Source organism: Numida meleagris, chromosome Z, assembly GCF_002078875.1.
Source record: "Numida meleagris isolate 19003 breed g44 Domestic line chromosome Z, NumMel1.0, whole genome shotgun sequence".
NCBI lineage: Eukaryota > Metazoa > Chordata > Aves > Galliformes > Numididae > Numida > Numida meleagris.
In genome coordinates, this window is record NC_034438.1 from 63,726,281 (window position 1) to 63,745,602 (window position 19,322).

Below are 19,322 nucleotides of genomic sequence, written 5' to 3' on the forward strand. Positions count from 1 at the left end.
CCAGCTTGGTATGGGAGACTGGGGAATGCTACTGTCGTATCCTGTGAAAAACAGGATGCAGGTGTGCACCTCCCTGCTCCCTCTTATCTGCTGGCAAGGCCCAGAAGATGGGAACAAAGGAGTTTCTGCTGAGATCCCAAAAGCCAGAAGCTGCCACTCCAGAGAGAGCTGACTCAACCACTTTGGACTTATTTATAAGTTCATACTGCTGTTGAGGTTGTCGTCAACCGAAGTGGTTGTCAACCGAACAACAAGCCCTGATGACCCATCGCCCAAGAAGATCAACGTCTGCGCTACAAACAATGCTGGACCCCTGGTGGTGACTATCTCTCTTGCTTTCTACAAAGACTCCTTGCTTTTTATCTCTTTTCTATCGCCCACCTTCCCTTCCCCATCTCCCTAAGCAACTAGGATTTGTAATAAATTGGTTGGGCTAACATTTGACCCATTGTGTCTTAATCTCGCCGTTGGGTATACATATATTAAAAGAACCCCTTCTCCCTCCTGTAAATTGGAGCAAGACACCTCTGCTCCAAAAACCCCCCTCACCTGCCTGACAACCACACCAACAAGCATCTTTGTACAGTCTCTGTTTCAAATGCGTGTCAAAGGGGAGCAAACCCACTGGGGCAATTCTCACCAATATTCCATGATATTTTGTTGCTTCGTGACAGATGGCAGTGGAGGGGCAGTCTGACAGATTGGCATCTGACATGGAAGTGCGGATGAAGCAAAGATGTGGAACTGAACTCCTCCATGCAGAAAAAATGGCACTTATTGACATTCATTAGTGCTTGCAGAACGTTTCTGGAGATCAGATAGTGGATATGAGCACAGTGAAGAGGTGGGTGGTGTGTTTCAGCAGAGGTGACACTGATGAGAAAGACAAGCCGTGTTTGAGATGGCCTGGCATCAAGCATTATGCTGAAGAGCTCAAGGAGAAGAGAGGATTTCTGTCCTTTAGATTCCAGGCCCAGGCTTTTGGGACCTGTTTCCTCATTTCCCATGAGCAGCTACAGTGCAACACACTGCCAGAGAAGTGAGCTGTGAGCAGGCCTGCTGGGCTGGGCCAGAGAGACAAAGCAGCTCTTTGTAAAATCAAAGGTTAACTCACTGCTCTAACAGACTGTGCCAGCTCAGTGCTGAGAGGTTTTTTTCATTTTTCATTCATAGAATCATGGAATCATAGACTCATAGAATCATAGAATGGCCTGGGTTGAAAAGGACCTCAAAGATCATCGAGTTTCAACCCCCCTGCTGTGTGCAGAATCGCCAACCACTAGACCAGGCTGTCCAGAGCGATGTCCAGCCCGGCCTTGAATGTCTCCAGGGATGGGGCATCCACAACCTCCGTGGGCAACCTGTTCCAGTGCGTCACCACCCTCTGAGTGAAAAACTTCCTCCTAATATCTAACCTAAATCTCCCTTGTATTAGTTTAATACCATTCCCCCTTTTCCTATCACTATCTACCCTCATAAATAGTCATACCCCCTCTTATTTATACGTTCCCTTTCAATACTGGAAGGCCACAATGAGGTCTTCCTGGAGCTTTTTCTTCTCCAAGCTAAGCAAGCCCAGTTCCCTCAACCTTTCTTCACAGGAGAGGTGCTCCAGCCCTCTGATCATCTTTGTGGCTCTCCTCTGGACTCATTCCAAGAGCTCCACGTCTTACACTGGGGGCCCCAAACCTGGACGCAGTACTCCAGATGGGGCCTCACAAGAGCCAAATAGAGGGGGACAATCTGGCCGCTCCTCTTTTAATGCAGCCCAGAACATGGTTGGCCTTCTGAGCTGCCAGCACACACTGCTGGCTCATGTCCAGCTTCTCGTCCACCAGGACCCCCAAGTCCTTCTTTGCAGGGCTGCTCTCAAGGAATTCTTCCCCTAGTTTGTATAAATACCTGGGATTGCCCTGGCCCAAGTGCAGCACCCTGCATTTGGCCATATTAAACGTCATTAGGTTCTCGTGGGCCCTCTTCTCCAGCCTGTCCAGGTCCCTCTGGATGGCTTCCCTTCCCTCCAGTGTATCAACTGCACTGCTCAGCTTGGTGTCATCTGCAAACTTGCTGAGGGTGCACTCGATTCCATCATCTATGTCATTGATAAAGACGTTGAAGAGCACTGGTCCCAAGACTGACCCCTGGGGAACACTGCTTGTGACCAGCCTCCACCCTGACACAGAACCATTAATCACAACCCTTTGCCTGCAACCAGCCAACCAGTTCTTAATCCACTGAACAGTCCATCCTTCAAATCCATACCTCTCCAATTTAGAGAGAAGGATGTGGTGAGGGACGATGTCAAAGGCTTTGCAGAAGTCCAGGAAGATGACATCTGTCACCCTTCTCTGATCTACGGATGCTGTCACTCCATCATAGAAGGACAGCAGATTGGTCAGGCAAGATCTGCCCTTGGTGAAGCCATGCTGGCTGTCTCGGATCACCTCCTTGTCTCGTTATGTGCCTTAACAAAGCTTCAAGGAGGATCTACTCCATGATCTTCCCAGACACAGAGGTGAGGCTCACCGGCCTGTAGTTCCCCGGGTCATCCTTTCTACCTTTCTTAATCATGGGCGTAATGTTTCTCTTTCTGCAGTCACCGGGGACTTCACCCAACAGCCATGATTTTTCAAATGATTGAGAGTGGCTTGGCAACCACATCAGCCATATCTCTCAGAACCCTGGTATGGATATCATCTGGCCCCATGGACTTATATGCATGCAGTTTCATGAGGAGGTCTCAGACTTGTTCCACTGTTACAGTGGGACGGAATCCACCCCCTACACCCTCACCTCAAGGTTCAGGCTCCTGGCAGACATTGGAAGCCTGACCACCAGTGAAAACTGAGGCAAAGCACTCACTGAGTATCTCAGCTTTTTCTGAGGAAGCCAGCTCTTCATTACCTTTTATCTGAGGGGGAACACTCTCCTTGGCCTGTCTTCTGCCTATGTACCTGTAGAACCCCATCTTGTTATCCTTCACATCTCTCACCAAGTTCAGCTCCATCTGTGTCTTGGCTTTCCTAATCCTGTCTCTACACACATGGACAACAGCCCTGTATTCCTCCCAGGCTACACAACCCTGCTTCCACTTCCTATATGTTTCCCTCTTTTCCCTCAGTTTAAGTTGCAGGTCCTTGCACAGCCACATCAGTCGCCTGCCTCCCTTGCTCGACTTCTTCTGCCAGGGGATGGAGGGCTCTTGGTGTCCTTAAAGAGCTGCCAGCTCTGTTCTCCTCCTATGCCCTTAAGGACAGCTTCCCAGGGGATCCCATCCAGCAATTCCTTGAGCAGCCAGAAGTTTGCTCTCCTGAAGCACAGGGTCCTGACTCTGCTATTTGCCAGGCCTGCATTCCTCAAGATCACAAACTCCACAAGGGCATGGTCACTACAGCCCAGGCTGCCTCCAGTCTTAACCTCTCTAATGCTCTCCTCCGCACTGGTGAGCACCAGGTCCCGTAGCGCTTCACCTTGGGTTTGTACTTCTAATACCTGGACTACAAAGTTATCCTCAACAGACTCCAGGAATCTGCTGGATTGTCTGCCGCCCGCCATGCCCCTATCTCAGCAGATATCCCAGTGGTTGAAATCCCCCATTAGGACAAGAGCCTGTGAGCGCGACACTTCCTGCAGCTGAAGCGAGAAGCCTCGTCAATGGGCTCCTCCTGATCAGGTGGCCTGTAGCAGACCCCAACCACTAGATCTCCTTTACTGGACCGATCCTTGATTTTAACCCACAAGCTCTCAACCTGATCATGGCTGTTTCTCAGGCACAGCTCCTTGCAATCTATCCACTTCCTAACAGAGGGCAACTCCCCCACCCCTCCTGCCCTGCTTATCCCTTCTGAAAAGCCTGTAGCCCTCAATCAGAGTATTCCAATCGTGGGATTCGTCCCACCATATTTCCATGATAGCAGTTAGATTATCCTTTCCCAGTTGTGCCACAGTTTCTAACTCCTCCTGTTTGTTTGCCATGCTGTGTGCATTGGTTTAGAGGCACTTCAGCTGGGCTGTTGGCCTTGTTGCCTTCTTGGAGGAGCCCTCCCTAGTACCTCCAGGACAAGTCTGGGGTTTTCCCCTACTGCCTCCCAAGGTGACAGCATTCCAACACTTCTCTCTGTTACCCAGTACACCCCTTCCCCCGTCATATCTAGTCTAAAGCCCTGCTAACCAGCCCAGCCAGCTTGCTCCCTAGAATATTTGTGGCCCTTCTAGTCAGTCGCCTCCCATCTGCCGTCAGCATTCCTCTTTTCTCAAGGCTGCATCCCAAGCCATAGTGCCCAAAGCCCTGAGCGTGACACCATTCCGAAAGCCATTCGTTCAGCATGTTCACCCTCTTCCTTTTGTGTGGATCCCAGTCACCAACCAAGAGGACAGAGGAGAACACTACTTGCGCTCCCGATCCCTTCAGCAGCTTTCCCAGAGCCCTCAAGTCCTTTTTGATCGCCTGAGAACTTCTTTTGCCCACCTCTTCATTTCCAGTGTGGAAAACTAGTGAAGGAGAATAATCAGAGGGCTTGACCAGGCAAGTGATGTTCCTAGCAACATCTCTCAGCCGGGCTCCAGGCAGGTAGCACACCTCCCTGTGGGACAGGTCTGAGCAGCATATCGGGCCCTTGGTTCCCTTCTTTTTTTCCTGACTGATGTTGTAGCGATACAGGGAATGGTCTGACTAGCCCCAGGCAACCTCTCCCACATCCACATGCCCCAGTCCCTCCAGCTCCAGAGCCTCATACCTGTTATGTAAGGGCACCTGGGAAGGTAGGACAGGCTGAGAGGCAGTCCGCTTGCTGCCCTGAACAGGGACTTGTTTCCATCCCTCGCTGTCTCTGAGGTCACCCCCTCCCACCTGGCTCACTGTGAGGGCAGATGATCCCCTGCTGCTTGAAGAGCATCTCCCTCGTGCCCTTCCTGTAGGGATGGCAGAGAGTGACTCCACCAATCCATCTCCCTCTCACAATGCCGGATGCTCCTCAACTATGCATGCACCATGGACATACATGCTTTCAGTCTGAGTTGCCACCTTCCTTTTAACAGCATCTTGCTGCCGTGTGGAGACCATGGTTGCACCTGGGTATGTCGAGAGAGCAACGACCTGTTAAGTGACCGGTTAAGTGTTAAGCCTCCTCGTATATACGCCAAGCGGCCCTGCTCTGCCTGCTCGCTCTGCCTGTGCAAAGTGCCGTGCAAAGTGCCGCACCCTTCCAACACACCACCCCCGGCTTGCTGGTCCTGTTCACCGCCCTGCTGGCCCGCTGGGCTCCGCCTTTATTCGCACGGGGAGGGAGTGCCGCCGACACTCCTCGCTCCGTCCGCAGGCCGCAGAGCCGCGGTGCTGCCGGCGGTTGGAGGGGCCTGCCTCGCTCCCCCTCTGCTACTTAGAGCTTCTTAATCGCGGGTTTTGGACCCTCTAAGAACGGTCCTTCGTCGTGAGCCTCCACTGCCAAGCTGATCCGCTCGGGGTTTATTCATTAACACTCTCTTCCCTTCAGGTGCATGGCAATCACGCTAAGCTATGCTGAAGGCCTGGTTTTGCACGTGATGTTTCGCATCTGCTATGCTGAATTCCACAAGCACAGCAGTTTTATACAGGGGCCAAAGAGTTATGAGATTTCCTGCTGCTCAGCTCTTGCTCACCTGGCAAAACCTCAGGCTGTGTTTTCAGAGCAGTGCATAAAGACAAGGCTAAAATACCGCATGGTTAAATCCAGATATGCAGCATTGCTTGGAGTCCACAGGAGCAAAGATACTCCAATTTCATTCCAAAAAGAAGAGAATCTCAAACCAGGAGTTTGAAACACTCCCAGGAGAAGCTGACAGATCATGTCAAATGACTGTAGCACTCCCTTCTATGATTTGCTTTCCCAAAGAATCACGTGAAAGGAGGAAGAGACTAAAGAGGATATCCTAGGCATCCCTTGCCCTCCTCCTGTCATAACAGAGGTGTCCTAGGTACCACTAAATTATCAGGACGGGCTTAAGTGCTCTCCGGTCACTAGCAGAATCTGCCGCCAGAGGAACCTGTGATACAGGCACCTTTATAGCACGTGCCAGGGCCAGGAGATGCGTTTGCTATTCACACCCTGTGGACTGCAGGAGTCTTGAGAAGCCTACTCATAAATTTTCCAGACGTCACAGAATAACTTCAGACATTTAGAGAAGAACTGCTGAGACAACCAATCTCTTGATTAGTTATTCCCTTAGCACGTGGTAATGATAAGGGAACCCATTTTACAAAACATGTTGGGAACAACATCTATGTAGCCCTACAGACAGACCAGGTATCTTTGTGCTTATCAGCCCCAATCCAGTGGGGCTGCAGAAAGGAAAATCTCCAGGTTGAAAACCAAACTGGCAAACATGTGCTCAGAAATGACCAGTGTGAAATGACTAGACTCGATTAGACTAGACCAGAATGGCATAGCTCAGCTGGAAGGACCTGGAAGGCTGATCAAGTCCAACTGCCTGACCACGAGATGGCTAGCAAAAAGCTAAACTAAATTATGGAAGGCATTATCCAAGTGCCTGTTGAACACTGACAGGCTTGGGGCATCAACCAGCTCTCTAGGAAGCCTACTCTGCTACCTCTTGTACAGAAAACATAGTGAACAGAAAACGCAGAGTGTCACTTCCTAACCTTTTACCTGGGAGACCTATGCAATTGCCTTAATTGGCAGTTAATGGGGGTGGGGGCAGGACTGGTGCGGCACAGCTCCACGCTCGGCACAGTGGTGGCCCAATGGGTGATGCCACAAAGGCTGTGATTGTCACAGCTGCCATCACCTGGTACGAGACCACTGCAGGGTACAGTGGGGTCAGTCCCCAGCAGGGACGCTGCTGTGTGGGGGCAGAGGTGAGGCTCTACCACAGGAGTGTGAGGACACAGCAGCGAGACGTCTGGCTGGGCCAGGAGGAAGCGAGCCCTGCGGGTGGCTCCTGGAGGACCAAGCTGTGTGGGATGGAGGTGCAGTGGGCTGAGGGAACCAGGCCCACAGGCCCCCTGCATCGCCTTCTGCAGGAGGGAGAGTTTGCCCTACTGAGCCATGCCCTTATCTTTGAGAGCAACTTCTTCCAAGTTAGTGGGATGCCTGGGGTCAGAGGGTAGGGTGCTGGCCTCAGGGGTGGTGAGTGTCCCATGCAGAGGTCAAGGCTAACTGATCCCCATGCATGCAGGTGGGCTGCCACGGACAGGTGCTGAACATGTCTAAGCGGGTACAGGTGGTGACCATGGCCGTAGCTGAAACCGGCCCTGCCACTGGGGTGCCCAACATCATCTTAATGGCTGTCCCTGAGGCTTCTCCAGCCAGGAGGCTGGAGCTCACCAGGTACTCTTTCTTCCCATAGTCCGCCTCCCCCCCGTGATGTGCTGCAGCCCAGGAGGTGGCGTGTCCCCTGATGTGGGCCGTCTCCTGACTCAGGGTGCCCGCCACCTTCGCTGGCTGCTGACTGGCTTTCCCTGCAGGCTGCTGCCACTGCAGTGCATAAAGCTGACTGTGTACAGGAGCCTCCAGCACTGCCTCCGGCTCTGCTTCCCCACCGGCCGCAAAGTGTACATGCAGCTGTGCCCTGGGCCTGGTGCTCTGGAGCTCTTTCTGCACTGGGCCGGGCTGGTGACCATGCTCCGTGTCCCTCGGGAGCCTTGCATCCAGTGCACACCTGCAGAGGAGCCCATGCCCAGGGATGAGGCCTGCTGCATGGATGTGTCACAAGCCGTGGTCAAGGCTGGTGTCAAGGTTCCTGCCACAGACCCACCTATGGATAAGACACCAGCAACGGGAGAAATAGCAGGGACAGATGAGGCCTTGCCTCCCTCCAGCACACCAGAGGTGAGGATGGATTCAGGGAAGAGCCCAAGACAGTGATGAAGGTCCAGACAGGCTGGTAATCTGGGTCTCACTCTGCCCTCATTCCCCAGGATGCTCCCAATGAGACTCCTGCAGACGCCATGAGATGTGGAAGCAATTACCATCTCGGTAGTACCCACAATCCCCTGGCAACCAGTGCTGGGAAGACACCGACTGAAGAGAAGCAGCCACCCTCTGGTGAGATCCTGTCCCCCAGAGCCTGAATCTTCCTTTTGGAACCGCCCCGCTCCATGCCCAGAGCCAAGCTCCATGCTCTGGAGCCACGCTGTATCCTCTCTACGTGTGCTCCTCTACTCTCTGCAGGATGTGGCGCACTGGCAGAAGATGGGCGTTCTGGAGGAGGGGTTCCAGGCTCGCAGGCTGACTCCCGTGACAGGCTCTACTCACTGAGGGTAGCCTCCACGGAGTGGGCAAGAAGAGCGTTTTGTTGGATGGGAGACTCTGAGTCTTGGGAAAAGGATTATTAAAGGCTGCGGGAACTGTGCTGCTCAGGCTCATGCACAGTGATGCTCAGAGTACTATGCGCACGTGAGATGTATCCGTGTGAAGGAAGCGCGTGATGTATGGGGCCGCACCACTTGCCTGTGGGCTTCCGGTGTTGCTGGGAGCATTTTATCCATCCCAGCAGTCATGGCTGCCAGTGGGTCACTGTCTGTGGTCACAGATGGGTCACAGCTAAAGGTCAGCCAATCTCTGTGATTAAGCTGATAATGGAAAAATTGAGAGAAACACCTCCAGAGGACACTACCATGCATGTCCAGAGGGACATTAGGGTATATTAATGAGTTCTTGGAAAAGAATGAATATGTATGCCAACATACTGCATCTGTATGTCTTAACTGTTTAAATGTTGAACCTGAACTCTGAGTGCATGCTTGTTTGTCAAGATGCCTCATACTTATTTCGAGGAATAAACAAATGCCATTTTCTAATTCTCTACCACACTGGAGTTAGAGAGTTTTCTTCGCAGACTTTGGGTGACATTTCAAAGAAATAGAAATGCAAACCAACTTTTTTTCTTTCATACCTTGAAAGCGAGCAATACATTTCTTTCATATTCATTCTTCAGAAAGGTATTCTCCAAGGCAGTATATGATTCAAATTGTAATAATTACCACTGCTCTGTATTTAAAGAGTAAGGGGTATTTTTACATAACTTTTGTGCCAAAAACTTGTGTTTATGTTTTTGGGTTTTGCCAGTATACAGCAACGTACTCTAACTCAAGTTGTTCATGGAGGCATTCAAGACCACGTTGGATGGGGCCTTGGGCAGGCTGATCTGGTGGGTGGTAGCCTTGCCCATGGCAGGAGGTTGGGAGTGGATTGTCTTTGATGTCCCTACCAACCTAGCCATTCTGTGATTCTGTTGATTCTGTATCTACAGTCCGCCATCTTTATCATATCCTTAGAATCTTTAAAACAGGGCAGAACTATGACACTTTTGTCACTTGTCATGCTTGTTCCTTGGTATTATTTTCTGTTTATCAAGAATGCTCAGAACTGTTTGCGCTTTTTTCTACAGCTCCAGCAGCTGACCTTTAGAGTGTGAAGTTCGGAACTTCACAAGTGGTTCTGTTTCTGTAAATCCTTTCTTAGGCAAAAGTATCATTAACTGTATGCAGCGTGGTTTCTCTCCACTGAAGAAGGAAAATGGAAAAAAAAAAAAACCTGTTGTAAAATTACGGAGGAAGAATGACGACCTTAGCTCCTTTTCTAACAGTCCTGACTGTCAACTGTGAGAAAAAAAAAAAAAACCTCTTTGTTTTTCATGTATTCTTGCTCATAATAGTAAACAGTTCTTTCAAAGAAATGGTGGTTGATCTTAAGTGAAAATACTGAACTCTTATGAGATGCAAAGAGCAGTGCAGATTTGCTACTAGATGCGTTTCCTTCTTGGTTCATCCCATTAACTGTGTCAGGCACACAGCAGGCACTGCTTCCTGACGGGAATGTCTGCAAACACTGCAAGGTGGCTGCTGTTTCAGCAGTTGTTAAAACAGCTCTGTGTCTGTATACATTCGGCAGAACTAGTCCGGAAATGCTCTCCGTATTAAAAACAGGGAGTGATTAGCAAACAATCATCAGAATTATTAGTTGAAGATTTTTGAGTATGGAGCGGACTTCGAGATAACGAACTGGAGTGTGAGATTCAGTGGTTCTGCTGTTGTTGTTAAGCATGACTCCACACGTTCATCTAAAATATCAAGCAAAAATCCTTTCTCTGTTGCTCGTAAATGCGTAGAAAGTAGTAGGACGTGTCTTGAAAGGGGTATGGCATTTAATTGTTTAACTATCACGCATTCTTTGGTATTTCTGTGGGTCATATATAAACTTCCTAATGTCCTAGGTATTAAAAATTACTTTGGATGGATTTTCTGCTACAGGATGGCTTAACCATTAAACTTTTGCCCTAGGAAAAGGGAGACATAGCTGTACTACGGCGATGAAACCATAGGCCACACACTCACATGACTGCACCGCGAGGGGGCACTGGCCGGGTGAGTCTGCGGCAGCGGGCTGGGCTGGGTCCGTCCTGTGCAAGCGGGGCTGCGTGTTCCCGAGCTTCTGCAGGCTATTTAAACACGGAGCAGCCGTTTGCCACCCACTCATGTGACTATTATTTTTAGGTAGTAGGTCAGTAAGTAACTTACTTTCTGCAGAAGAGGAATCTGGTGCTGCTGGTTTCGTTTGGCATTCAAAAGCGATGTTTTACACTCTGTCATCTAGGAATTTGGATAGTAATCACGAGCAGATTTCTTAGAATTTATTTTAATCTCCCCTAGTGCTTTCTGTTCTTGCACATTCATTCTTCAAGTGACCATCTGCCTTTCAAACCTCCCATATGCTTCAAGAAGCTGTCACACAAACTACCACTGGGCTGAGGTCTGATGGTGGCAGTTCAACTGCAACAAAGTGCTGGGCGTATCCGAGTTACCAGGGAAATTGGATTGAAAACATTAGGAGAGCTCTGCCCTTGGCAGTGTTTTTTTTTCCCTTCCAATCTGGGACATGGCTCTCTCCCAGAATCGCAGAATCAAACAAGTGAGCCTGTGCTCAGACCAGTAGGGGAATGTACCTGCTCAGAGCAGGCTGGGGGTGACATGGCTATGGGAGGAAACACCAAGAATTTGAGCCGGGCAGCAACATTCCAGTGAAACTGCAGTGAAAAAAAGGACAGAAGTAGTAGAGATGATGTGGTAATTGAACATGTGCTGGCATACTGGACTTGACCTGTGCTTAGAGGATCAGCAGCAGCACTCAGGCTCTTGGTCTGAACTGCAGGTGTCTGTCTCTGTGTAATGCATGAACTTCTGTCTCCCTGTGTGTAGCTTGTGAAAGATTTTTGTTCCTTATCAGGCATCCTTATGCTGCATTGTGTCTCTAAGGACTCTAGTGTGTCAGATAAACACACTAGTGTAAAAGTCACAGCTGTTTTAATGTGTGAAAAAGTCAGTTATCCTATGCTGACAATTCCTGTATAATTTGGGCACTGTTCAGTTTTCCTTCACCCTCTTGGGCTAGAACTGAAAGAGAGTTTGTGAATGTGACTTTCTCTGGGTGGCCATGTTGCTCGCCTAAAGCACAGGCTTGTTTGAGTGGGCTTGGGGATGTGAGACATCCCCATTTTTATTTTATAGGTTGGGCTAGTCATAACGAAAGATGGGATATCAAAGTAGCTGCTATGGTTTTGTAATACACTTATCGAAGAATTTCAGCTTTGAATTTCTGTAATCCATAGCAAATGATCTGTGGACCTGGATGAAAATTTTGCAACAACCACAGTACAGGTCTTGGCACAGTTTTGCTGCCTGTATTTGCTTTCAGTGCATTTCAACAGAAATCAGAATACGTTCTGCAATCCTGTACTGGGTGTAATTTTGTTGTCAGTCGTCTTTAGGAAGTAGTTTTTAATGATCTGTAAAAAAATAAAAAAATCACTTTCTGTTACAAATGTCTCATGAGATTGTTTTCTTCATTTTGATATATTTCCTTCCTATCCCTCTCCTTCTCCTCAGCTTGGGATGAGAAAGCCACGCTACCTGGAAGATCCAAATAGTTAATCTCTGTTGGCTAAGAAATGAAACATCTGTCCACAAGTTTGGAAGATATCTGTACAGTGAATTCTTACCACTTGGTTTACTGTTTCAGGTTTGGGTAAGCATCAGTATCCATGATGATGCAACTAGCAATGAAATATGAGATTTTAGGGAAAGTGTGAGTGGAGGGTGAGACTGAATAACTCATGGTGCATGTTTTACTGAAGATCATTACCAACAAGTGTAACAGTCGATACTGCTTCTCAATAAGAAGCATTTTCCATTGGAAGTCCTTATTTTTTGTTTCCCAAATTTTTCTTAGCGCACTGTCAAAGGGTCTTGGAGGTCTCTGTGAGGCAACTTTCTTTAGAGTTACATTGTCAACAGCTGTGCCCACAGCACAGCCTTTGTCTATGACAGACCTGCTTGGGCTATAGAAAATGAATTTTGGGCTTGAACACTCACTAAATAGAAGCATAATGATGGTGCAAGTATTTACTTGCACACTTGAAATAGACATGAATGGCAATACTTTAAACATCGAAAGGTGCCAGCATTCAACAAAATGTGACAAATACTTAGAGGTCCTCTAATTCTATGTTTCTTAAGCTGTCCTTTACAACTGATTAAGAAATAAAAGCTCAGATGTTGTGTGGCAGGCTGGGTTTTCATTCTTTGTTTATTTTTACTTTTCACACACTTTTCTGTTTGATTCAGTTCTGAGAAAGAGCTTGGCTCGGAAAACAAATGGTTTTGGTAGCTGAAATACTCTAAGTGCTATTGTAATGAAGACACCAAGAATAGGAGATGGGGTTCGCAGAATGATGGAACATCAAGCTGGTAAAAAGCTTTATGATTTTCCACCTGTGAAACGTTGGATAAAGTACCAGACGGCAGTTCTTCCTGCATAGTGGTAGTATTTGTCCACTTTCTGAGTGCTGGGTATTGGTCTCTTCTTTCTCTGAGAGGCTGTTCCATGCAATGGCTGCTTTGTTTCATCCTTTTCTATGATCCTATTGTCATAGGTAATCTCAAGTCTATGCAAGAACCCTTGTCCTTCACTAATTGTCTGTACTAGTCATTGAGCTAGGAGCCTTTCACAAGTCTATGCTGCTTTCATGTCACTGTGTAATACTGTCCTTTCCCTAACCATATGCAGCTTCTTGTTCTTGGTCCTCCCGCTGCGTTCTCTCCCATGGTATATAAGAAGTCCACTTTCAGGAGAGATCATTAAAGTGATAAGGAAAAGTGAATCCTGACAGTTTATGCTCATGTGTTTGACGGTTTTGAAAGACTAGGGCTATACTCAGACTCAAGTTTTTTGGCCTATAACAATGTGGAATGTTTGCTAGCTCTTGCAGGATTTTGGGGCAAGGAGAGAGAAGGTTGAGAAAAAGCACAAGAGTCACGGAGACAATTTCTGGACTTCCCACATATATCCTATAGTGTGTCATAAGATAACCAAAAGTGTAAATATCTTGAGCAGATGCTGCATGCCTGTTTCACAGAATCACAGAATTGCAAGGAGTGAAAGGGACCTCAAGAGATCAAGTCCAGCCCGCCTTCTTAAGCAGGTACCCTACAATAGGTTGCACAGGTAGGCGTCCAGATGGATCTTGCATATCTCCATAGAAGGAGACTCCACAGTCTTTGTGGGTAACCTGTTCCAGTGCTCCATCACCCTTACTGAAAAGAAGTTCTTCTGCATGATTGTGTGGAACTTCCTGTGTTCAAATTTTAGGCTGTTACTCCTTGTCCTGTTGCTCACACCACTGAGAGTAGCCTGGCCTCATCCATTTACCTCCTATCTCCCTTCAGATGTTTATGAACATTAATCAGATTCCTTCTCAGTCTTCTTTTGCCCAGGCTGAACAGACCCTCGTTCCTCAGCATGTCCTCATATGAGAGATGCTCGAAGCCCTTTATCATCTCTGTGGCCCTGTCTCTTTTGAACTGGGGAGCCCAGTACTGGACACAGCATTATAAATGTGGCCTCACCAGGAGGAGGATGTCCTCCCTTGACCTTGGCCATGCTCTTTTTAATGCACCCAAGGATACCATTGGCCTTCTTGGCCACAAGGGCACACTGCTGGCTCATGGGCAACCTGCTGTCTACCAGGACCCCCAGGACCTTCTCCACAGAGCGCATCTCAAGCAGTTTGGTTGCACTAATCATACAAAAACAAAATAAAGAGTAACCCTCCCCATTGTATTCGTCATCTCTGTGCTGTAATGCCCCTAGAAACCCTCCACTCCCCTCAGGAGAAACCCAGAGTCTCCTGGAAGCGTTGTTCCCTAGGCACAAGACAACACAGATTGTACCTGCTGCATCTGTGGTGCTAGTACAGCTGGCTGCTGCCAAACTGAACGCTACCAGCCAAATCCCTCTGTGCCCATGAGGGCACCAGAGGTCTGTTTCCTCCTTCCTCCAAAACACAACTTCCTGATGCTTATAGGAATCCTACCTTCTTTTCCAAATTTCCCTGCAATCAACCAAAAGCTTAATTAATTATTTTTACAAGTAACAGACAATCATTAAAAAAAAAAAAAAAAGGAGAATCTTTAGATCTTCACAGTGCAGAAGCTCAGAGAGAATAGTGAAGATGTGTTTTGTCAGGCTGTGCTAGGATGCCTGGTGGCTGGAACCATGGGGACCTTATGGGGGCTGGCAGGACAGGGGTGTCACCACGAGGGAGGGAGTGGGGCTGGCTGTGGGCTCCCGGCCCAGGGCATCATGGAGAAGTTTGTACAGGTTGTTATAGCTCATTTGTAACTTCAGGGCCCTGGCAAGTTGTAATTAGTTTTCTCTAGGATACAGTAGTACTTAACTCCTGTAAGCTTTGCTTCTGACATTGTTCATTTCAAGAAAAGAATCAGATTTTAGCTATTTCAACATTATGTGTGAGTGTAAATTTTTGTAAGGGCTGTGTGTTTTCCTTGTATTCAAAATTCTAAAATGCACTGGATTATTGTGATGCTCTTTGAAGACAGATCTGTAAAGAAATGCTTATTTAGTTAGGATTTGCATGTATACATGACACCTTTCTCTTCCAAAGCTTGTGCTTTCCAGGAGAGGGAATGGAGAAATTACTCTGTAGTGAAATTTGATTTTTTAGTTTCTTCCAGAAGATTGTTCTTTTTACAGCCTATCACTAGAGTTTAAATCATGCTTGACATTTCCCCCAAGCAATTTATATTATAACTTTGACCCATTTTACAGGGGTAATTGCTACAACAAACTGTCATGTAATTGTTTCTCCTTTTGCAAGTTACAGTGCTTGGGCTTTGATTCAGTTTTCTACCTGTGTACTTTCAACTGAAAATGAAGATGATCTCTGTGTTGCAGAAGCATTCACACATTGAAAGATTCACAGAATCACGGAATTGCAGGGGTTTGAAGGGTCCTCACGAGATAATCGAGTCCAGCCCCCCTGCTAAAGCAGGTTCCTACAATATGTCACACAAGTATTTGTCCAGATGAGTCTTGAGTATCTCCAAAGAAGATTTAGTCCTGAACTGCTAAAAGAAATGTATATGAATGGAGCTCATCCTGATGTCATGGAATAGTCATATGAATATGTTTTCCAGTTTGAGTGGCTACCGTGTTCTCTGCTACTTTTCCCTCATTTTTAAAAACAAAACAAAAATACCTTTCTCTTCTCCTTTCCATTTTTTTCTTTCTCCTATTCCTTTTCTTCTCCTTCTCTGGCCTTAGCAATAACTGGAAATTAAGTCATTTTCATAGAATCACAGCATGAGGCTGTCAGGCTCTCTGTTCAAACTGTCTAGGATTGTCCAGTAACCTTTGTGGACAACTGTTCTGACATTTAACCACCTTGGAAATAAATAAAAGGTTTTTTTTTCTTATGTTTAAATGAATTTATTGTATTTCAGTTTGTGCTTATTGTTCCTTGTCCTGTTACTGGAGCCCACAAATAAACATTGAATTCCATCTTCTCTACTTCCATCCATCAGGTATTTGTACACATGTATAAAAGTTCCTTAAGCCTTCTCTTCTCCAGGCTGAGTATTTTCAGATTTCTTAGCCTCTCCTCATATGTCACGTGTTCCCACCTCTCCATCACCTTTTTGTCTTTAAACTAAATTTTCAATTTAGATGTACCAGAATGGAAGCATGTCACATCACTGGCTATTAATGGAAACAGTGGCTATTTTGTCTTAACAAGGAGCTTTAATTACGTCTTCTTTCCAAATAACAGATCTTTAAACATTCTCAGTTGGGCCATACCTCCTAATGAATGTAGTAGTAAATGGCTTACAAATGGGAAGTCAGACAAGCACCACTGACCTAGATAAATAAAGGTACTGTGCGGAGAACTGCTGGATCCAGATAACTACTGCAAATCTCTCCTTAGGTGACAGAAAAGACATCATAACCCCAAAGCTATTATTAATGCCTTCAAGGTTGTAGTTATTTTTTCTCTTCTTCATGTTTATTAAATATTCAGAGACTACTTAGATTTTAAGAATTATCCTGGTTTGAACAACAGTGTTGTGGCTATTGGAAGTAAAGGGAATTCTTTAAGAAAACAACAACAAAAAACAGAAACAGACTTGTATCAAATATTTTTCTCTTGTGCCAAATTTAGTGAGGGGGAAAAAAAAAGTCAGCTCTTTTGGAGAGAAATAAAGCATGTCTTCTGGTGTGAAAATCTCTGGAGGCTGATGCCTTCCATTTATAGGGGCAGACTTCAGCAACATAACTGGGTACATTTCTAACTTTTAGACGTACCTTGTAATATATTGATAGTTACATTGCATTAGGTGCTTTAAGTTGACATGTAAGCACTATGTTTTGAACAGGGACACAAATTTGCGGTTGGTTGTAGGACTGTCTAAACTGAATTTATTTTTGGGAAGGAAGAAGATGCTTTCTGGTACAGTTGAAGTCTAACTATAATAGTAGGTAAGTGTGTGAGGCTGCTAGGGGGCACTGAAGGAGATGAGGGTTTAGAAGATGTAGGCCAAAGGAAATACAAACAAAATATGAATAAATGACTTCCATTCAGAAATGTTCTGTTTCCCTCAGAACAGCTTAAAATGGGATAGGAATAGTTAAGAAAACAGTAAATTACAGTATATTAAGACATACTTCACACCTTCCATTATGCAGATAGCAGAGGCATTTATTTTTTCAGTTTCTTAGTCCAGAATTGTATTCAGTAAGCTCTCAGTTATGGGAATGAATGATTCCTACTCTTTCAAGGAGGGTCCAATGAGGCTGCAATGTGAACAATCAAAGGAGATTTTATGTCGCTCAGAAATACGTTGAAGTGTTCAAGAGCACAAGTAATGTTTGCTTTTATCCTCCCAGTGGGAAACTGGGACCCAGGAAGGAGGAGATGGATGGATCCACAAATGATTGGCTGTGTGGCTGTTACCATGCTTGGCACGTTGGGTTCCATGATTTCAGACACACCTTCAAGAGACTGGATATACTGACATTAGATGGGACGTAACAGACCAGGTGGGGCAAAGAGTGTTCTGGACAGCAAGCTGTCTCGATTGGTTAAAGCAGTGCTTTAAACTAGATTCAGTAAGGGAACAGGATGTTCTCTGGAGTGATAGAGATGAGCCAGAGAACACTGTCACTTTCAGAAGTAGAAGGGAAAAATCTTAGAATTGTCTCAGAGGAGTTTGGGAGGGCTCCTCAAAGAAGGTAGTGCTGCTGATAACCCAGCTGAAGTGCTTCCACATCAGTGCATCCAGCATGAGAAGTAAGCTGGAAGAGCTGAGGAATCACACAACTGGAACACTAACGTTGAAGGTTACATACATTTTAGACGAGACAGGCAGCGAAGGAGAGGTGGTAATGTTGCCTAGTTTGTTAAGAAATTGGTAGTCTGCAAAGAGATTAAGAAACAGCCAGGAACAGGTCAAGAGTTTGAGGGTAAAAATTAAGGACTGTAACAATAAGGGACATCTTGCAGTGGAGTCTACTACAGCCCACCTGGTCAAGGGGAGCCAGCTGAGAAGCATTGTGCTTATAGGCTCTTATGCTTATAGGGGATTTTAACCACTCTGATGTCTGCTGGGAAAGCAACACAGTGGGCTGCAAGCAATTCAGGAGACTCTTAGGGTGCACTGAGGATAACTTCCCAGTCCAAGTACTGGGCAGACCAACTAGATGTGAAACATTACTGGACCTAGTACTCACCAGTGCAGAGGAGATCATTAAAGAGTTTAAGATCAGAGGCAGTCTGAGCAACAGAGACTACACCCTGGTTGAGTTCATGATCTCAAGGAAGATGGGCCTGGTAAAAAAGCTAAGTCAGGACCCTGAACTTCAGAAGAGTGAAATTTCAGCTGTTAAAGGAATTATTGGATGAGATCCCCTGGGAAGTGTACTTAGGAACAGAGGAACGTAGCTGCTCTTTTAAAGACACCTTACATAAGTGTGCAAGAGCTCTCAAATCTCACACGTAGGAAATCAAGCAGGAAACACACATTGCTGAGCAAGGACTTGCTGGTCAAAGTGAAGGGTAAGAAGGGAACATACATGCAGTGGAAGCAGGGACATGTGGCTTGAGAAATTTACAGGGATGCTATTTGGATATGTAGGGATGGGATAAGGAAAGCCAAGACACAGACAGAACCGAAATTGGCAAGGGATGCAAAGAATTACAAGAAGGAATTCAATAGGCAAATTAGTCTGAAACAAAAAACCATGGAGAGTGTACTCCCTCTGTTAAATGAGAAGGGAGAACTGGCAACAACAGCCTCATTCCACCACCCCCTTGGTTTTCACATCAGGAGCTGAAAGCTTACCACTCTCTGCAGCTGTAAGCAAAAGCTTATGGAGGGTTTGGAACTACATGATATTGAAGGTCATTTCCAACTGAAGCCATTCTGTGATTCCATCCATGATTGCAGAAGTTCAGTCCCATATGCTTTCCAGCATGAAGGCTCTAAGAAGTCAGAGAAGAATGTAAAAAAAAACATTTTGACTTCTGTATAATATTGACTTTCTGACTATGTGACTGAAGGTGTTAAAAAGAAGACTTTTATATATTAATAGTATATGCTTGATCTGACTGTCTTGCAGAATGAGTCAATAGCTAGCTGAATGCAATAGTCTTGCTCTAAGTATTGTTTTTTTTAATCATTTTGCAGTTCTCAGCTTCTACCAGAGTATCTCCTGTGTGAATGCTTTTTTAGGTGTTTAGTTGTTGTCCCCTTAGAACTTATCAGCAACAATGGAAATCATTATTAATTTGTCTAATATAAGTTAGAAATATTTGGTCAGTAGCTCAGCCTCTTTTATTTCTCTTGTTACAGTAACTTACAAAGAACCTCATCACCTTGAATCATCAAATTGGTTATAGAATGTTCTTACAGACTGTATATTCTTTTATGTAAATTCTTTATTGAGCATCATCTAAACTTCCACCCTAAACTC

At 46.2% G+C, this 19,322-nt stretch overlaps 1 protein-coding gene across 3 annotated transcripts; it reads left to right on the forward strand.

The window, feature by feature from the left end:
- LOC110390362 (protein FAM71B-like) lies at positions 5,604–12,468 on the forward strand. 3 transcript variants are annotated; one of them, XM_021381630.1, is made up of 6 exons: positions 5,604–7,075; positions 7,174–7,325; positions 7,463–7,826; positions 7,916–8,042; positions 10,280–10,363; positions 11,882–12,468. In XM_021381630.1, the coding sequence occupies exons 1-5, from the start codon at positions 6,740–6,742 to the stop codon at positions 10,318–10,320; spliced, it is 1,020 nt and encodes a 339-aa protein (XP_021237305.1). In that variant the 5' UTR covers positions 5,604–6,739; the 3' UTR covers positions 10,321–10,363; positions 11,882–12,468. The 3 variants fall into 3 exon arrangements, with proteins under 3 accessions (XP_021237305.1, XP_021237304.1, XP_021237306.1); XM_021381629.1 differs by lacking the exon at positions 11,882–12,468 and having other exon boundaries at positions 8,169–11,747; XM_021381631.1 differs by lacking the exon at positions 11,882–12,468 and having other exon boundaries at positions 5,604–6,853; positions 8,169–11,747.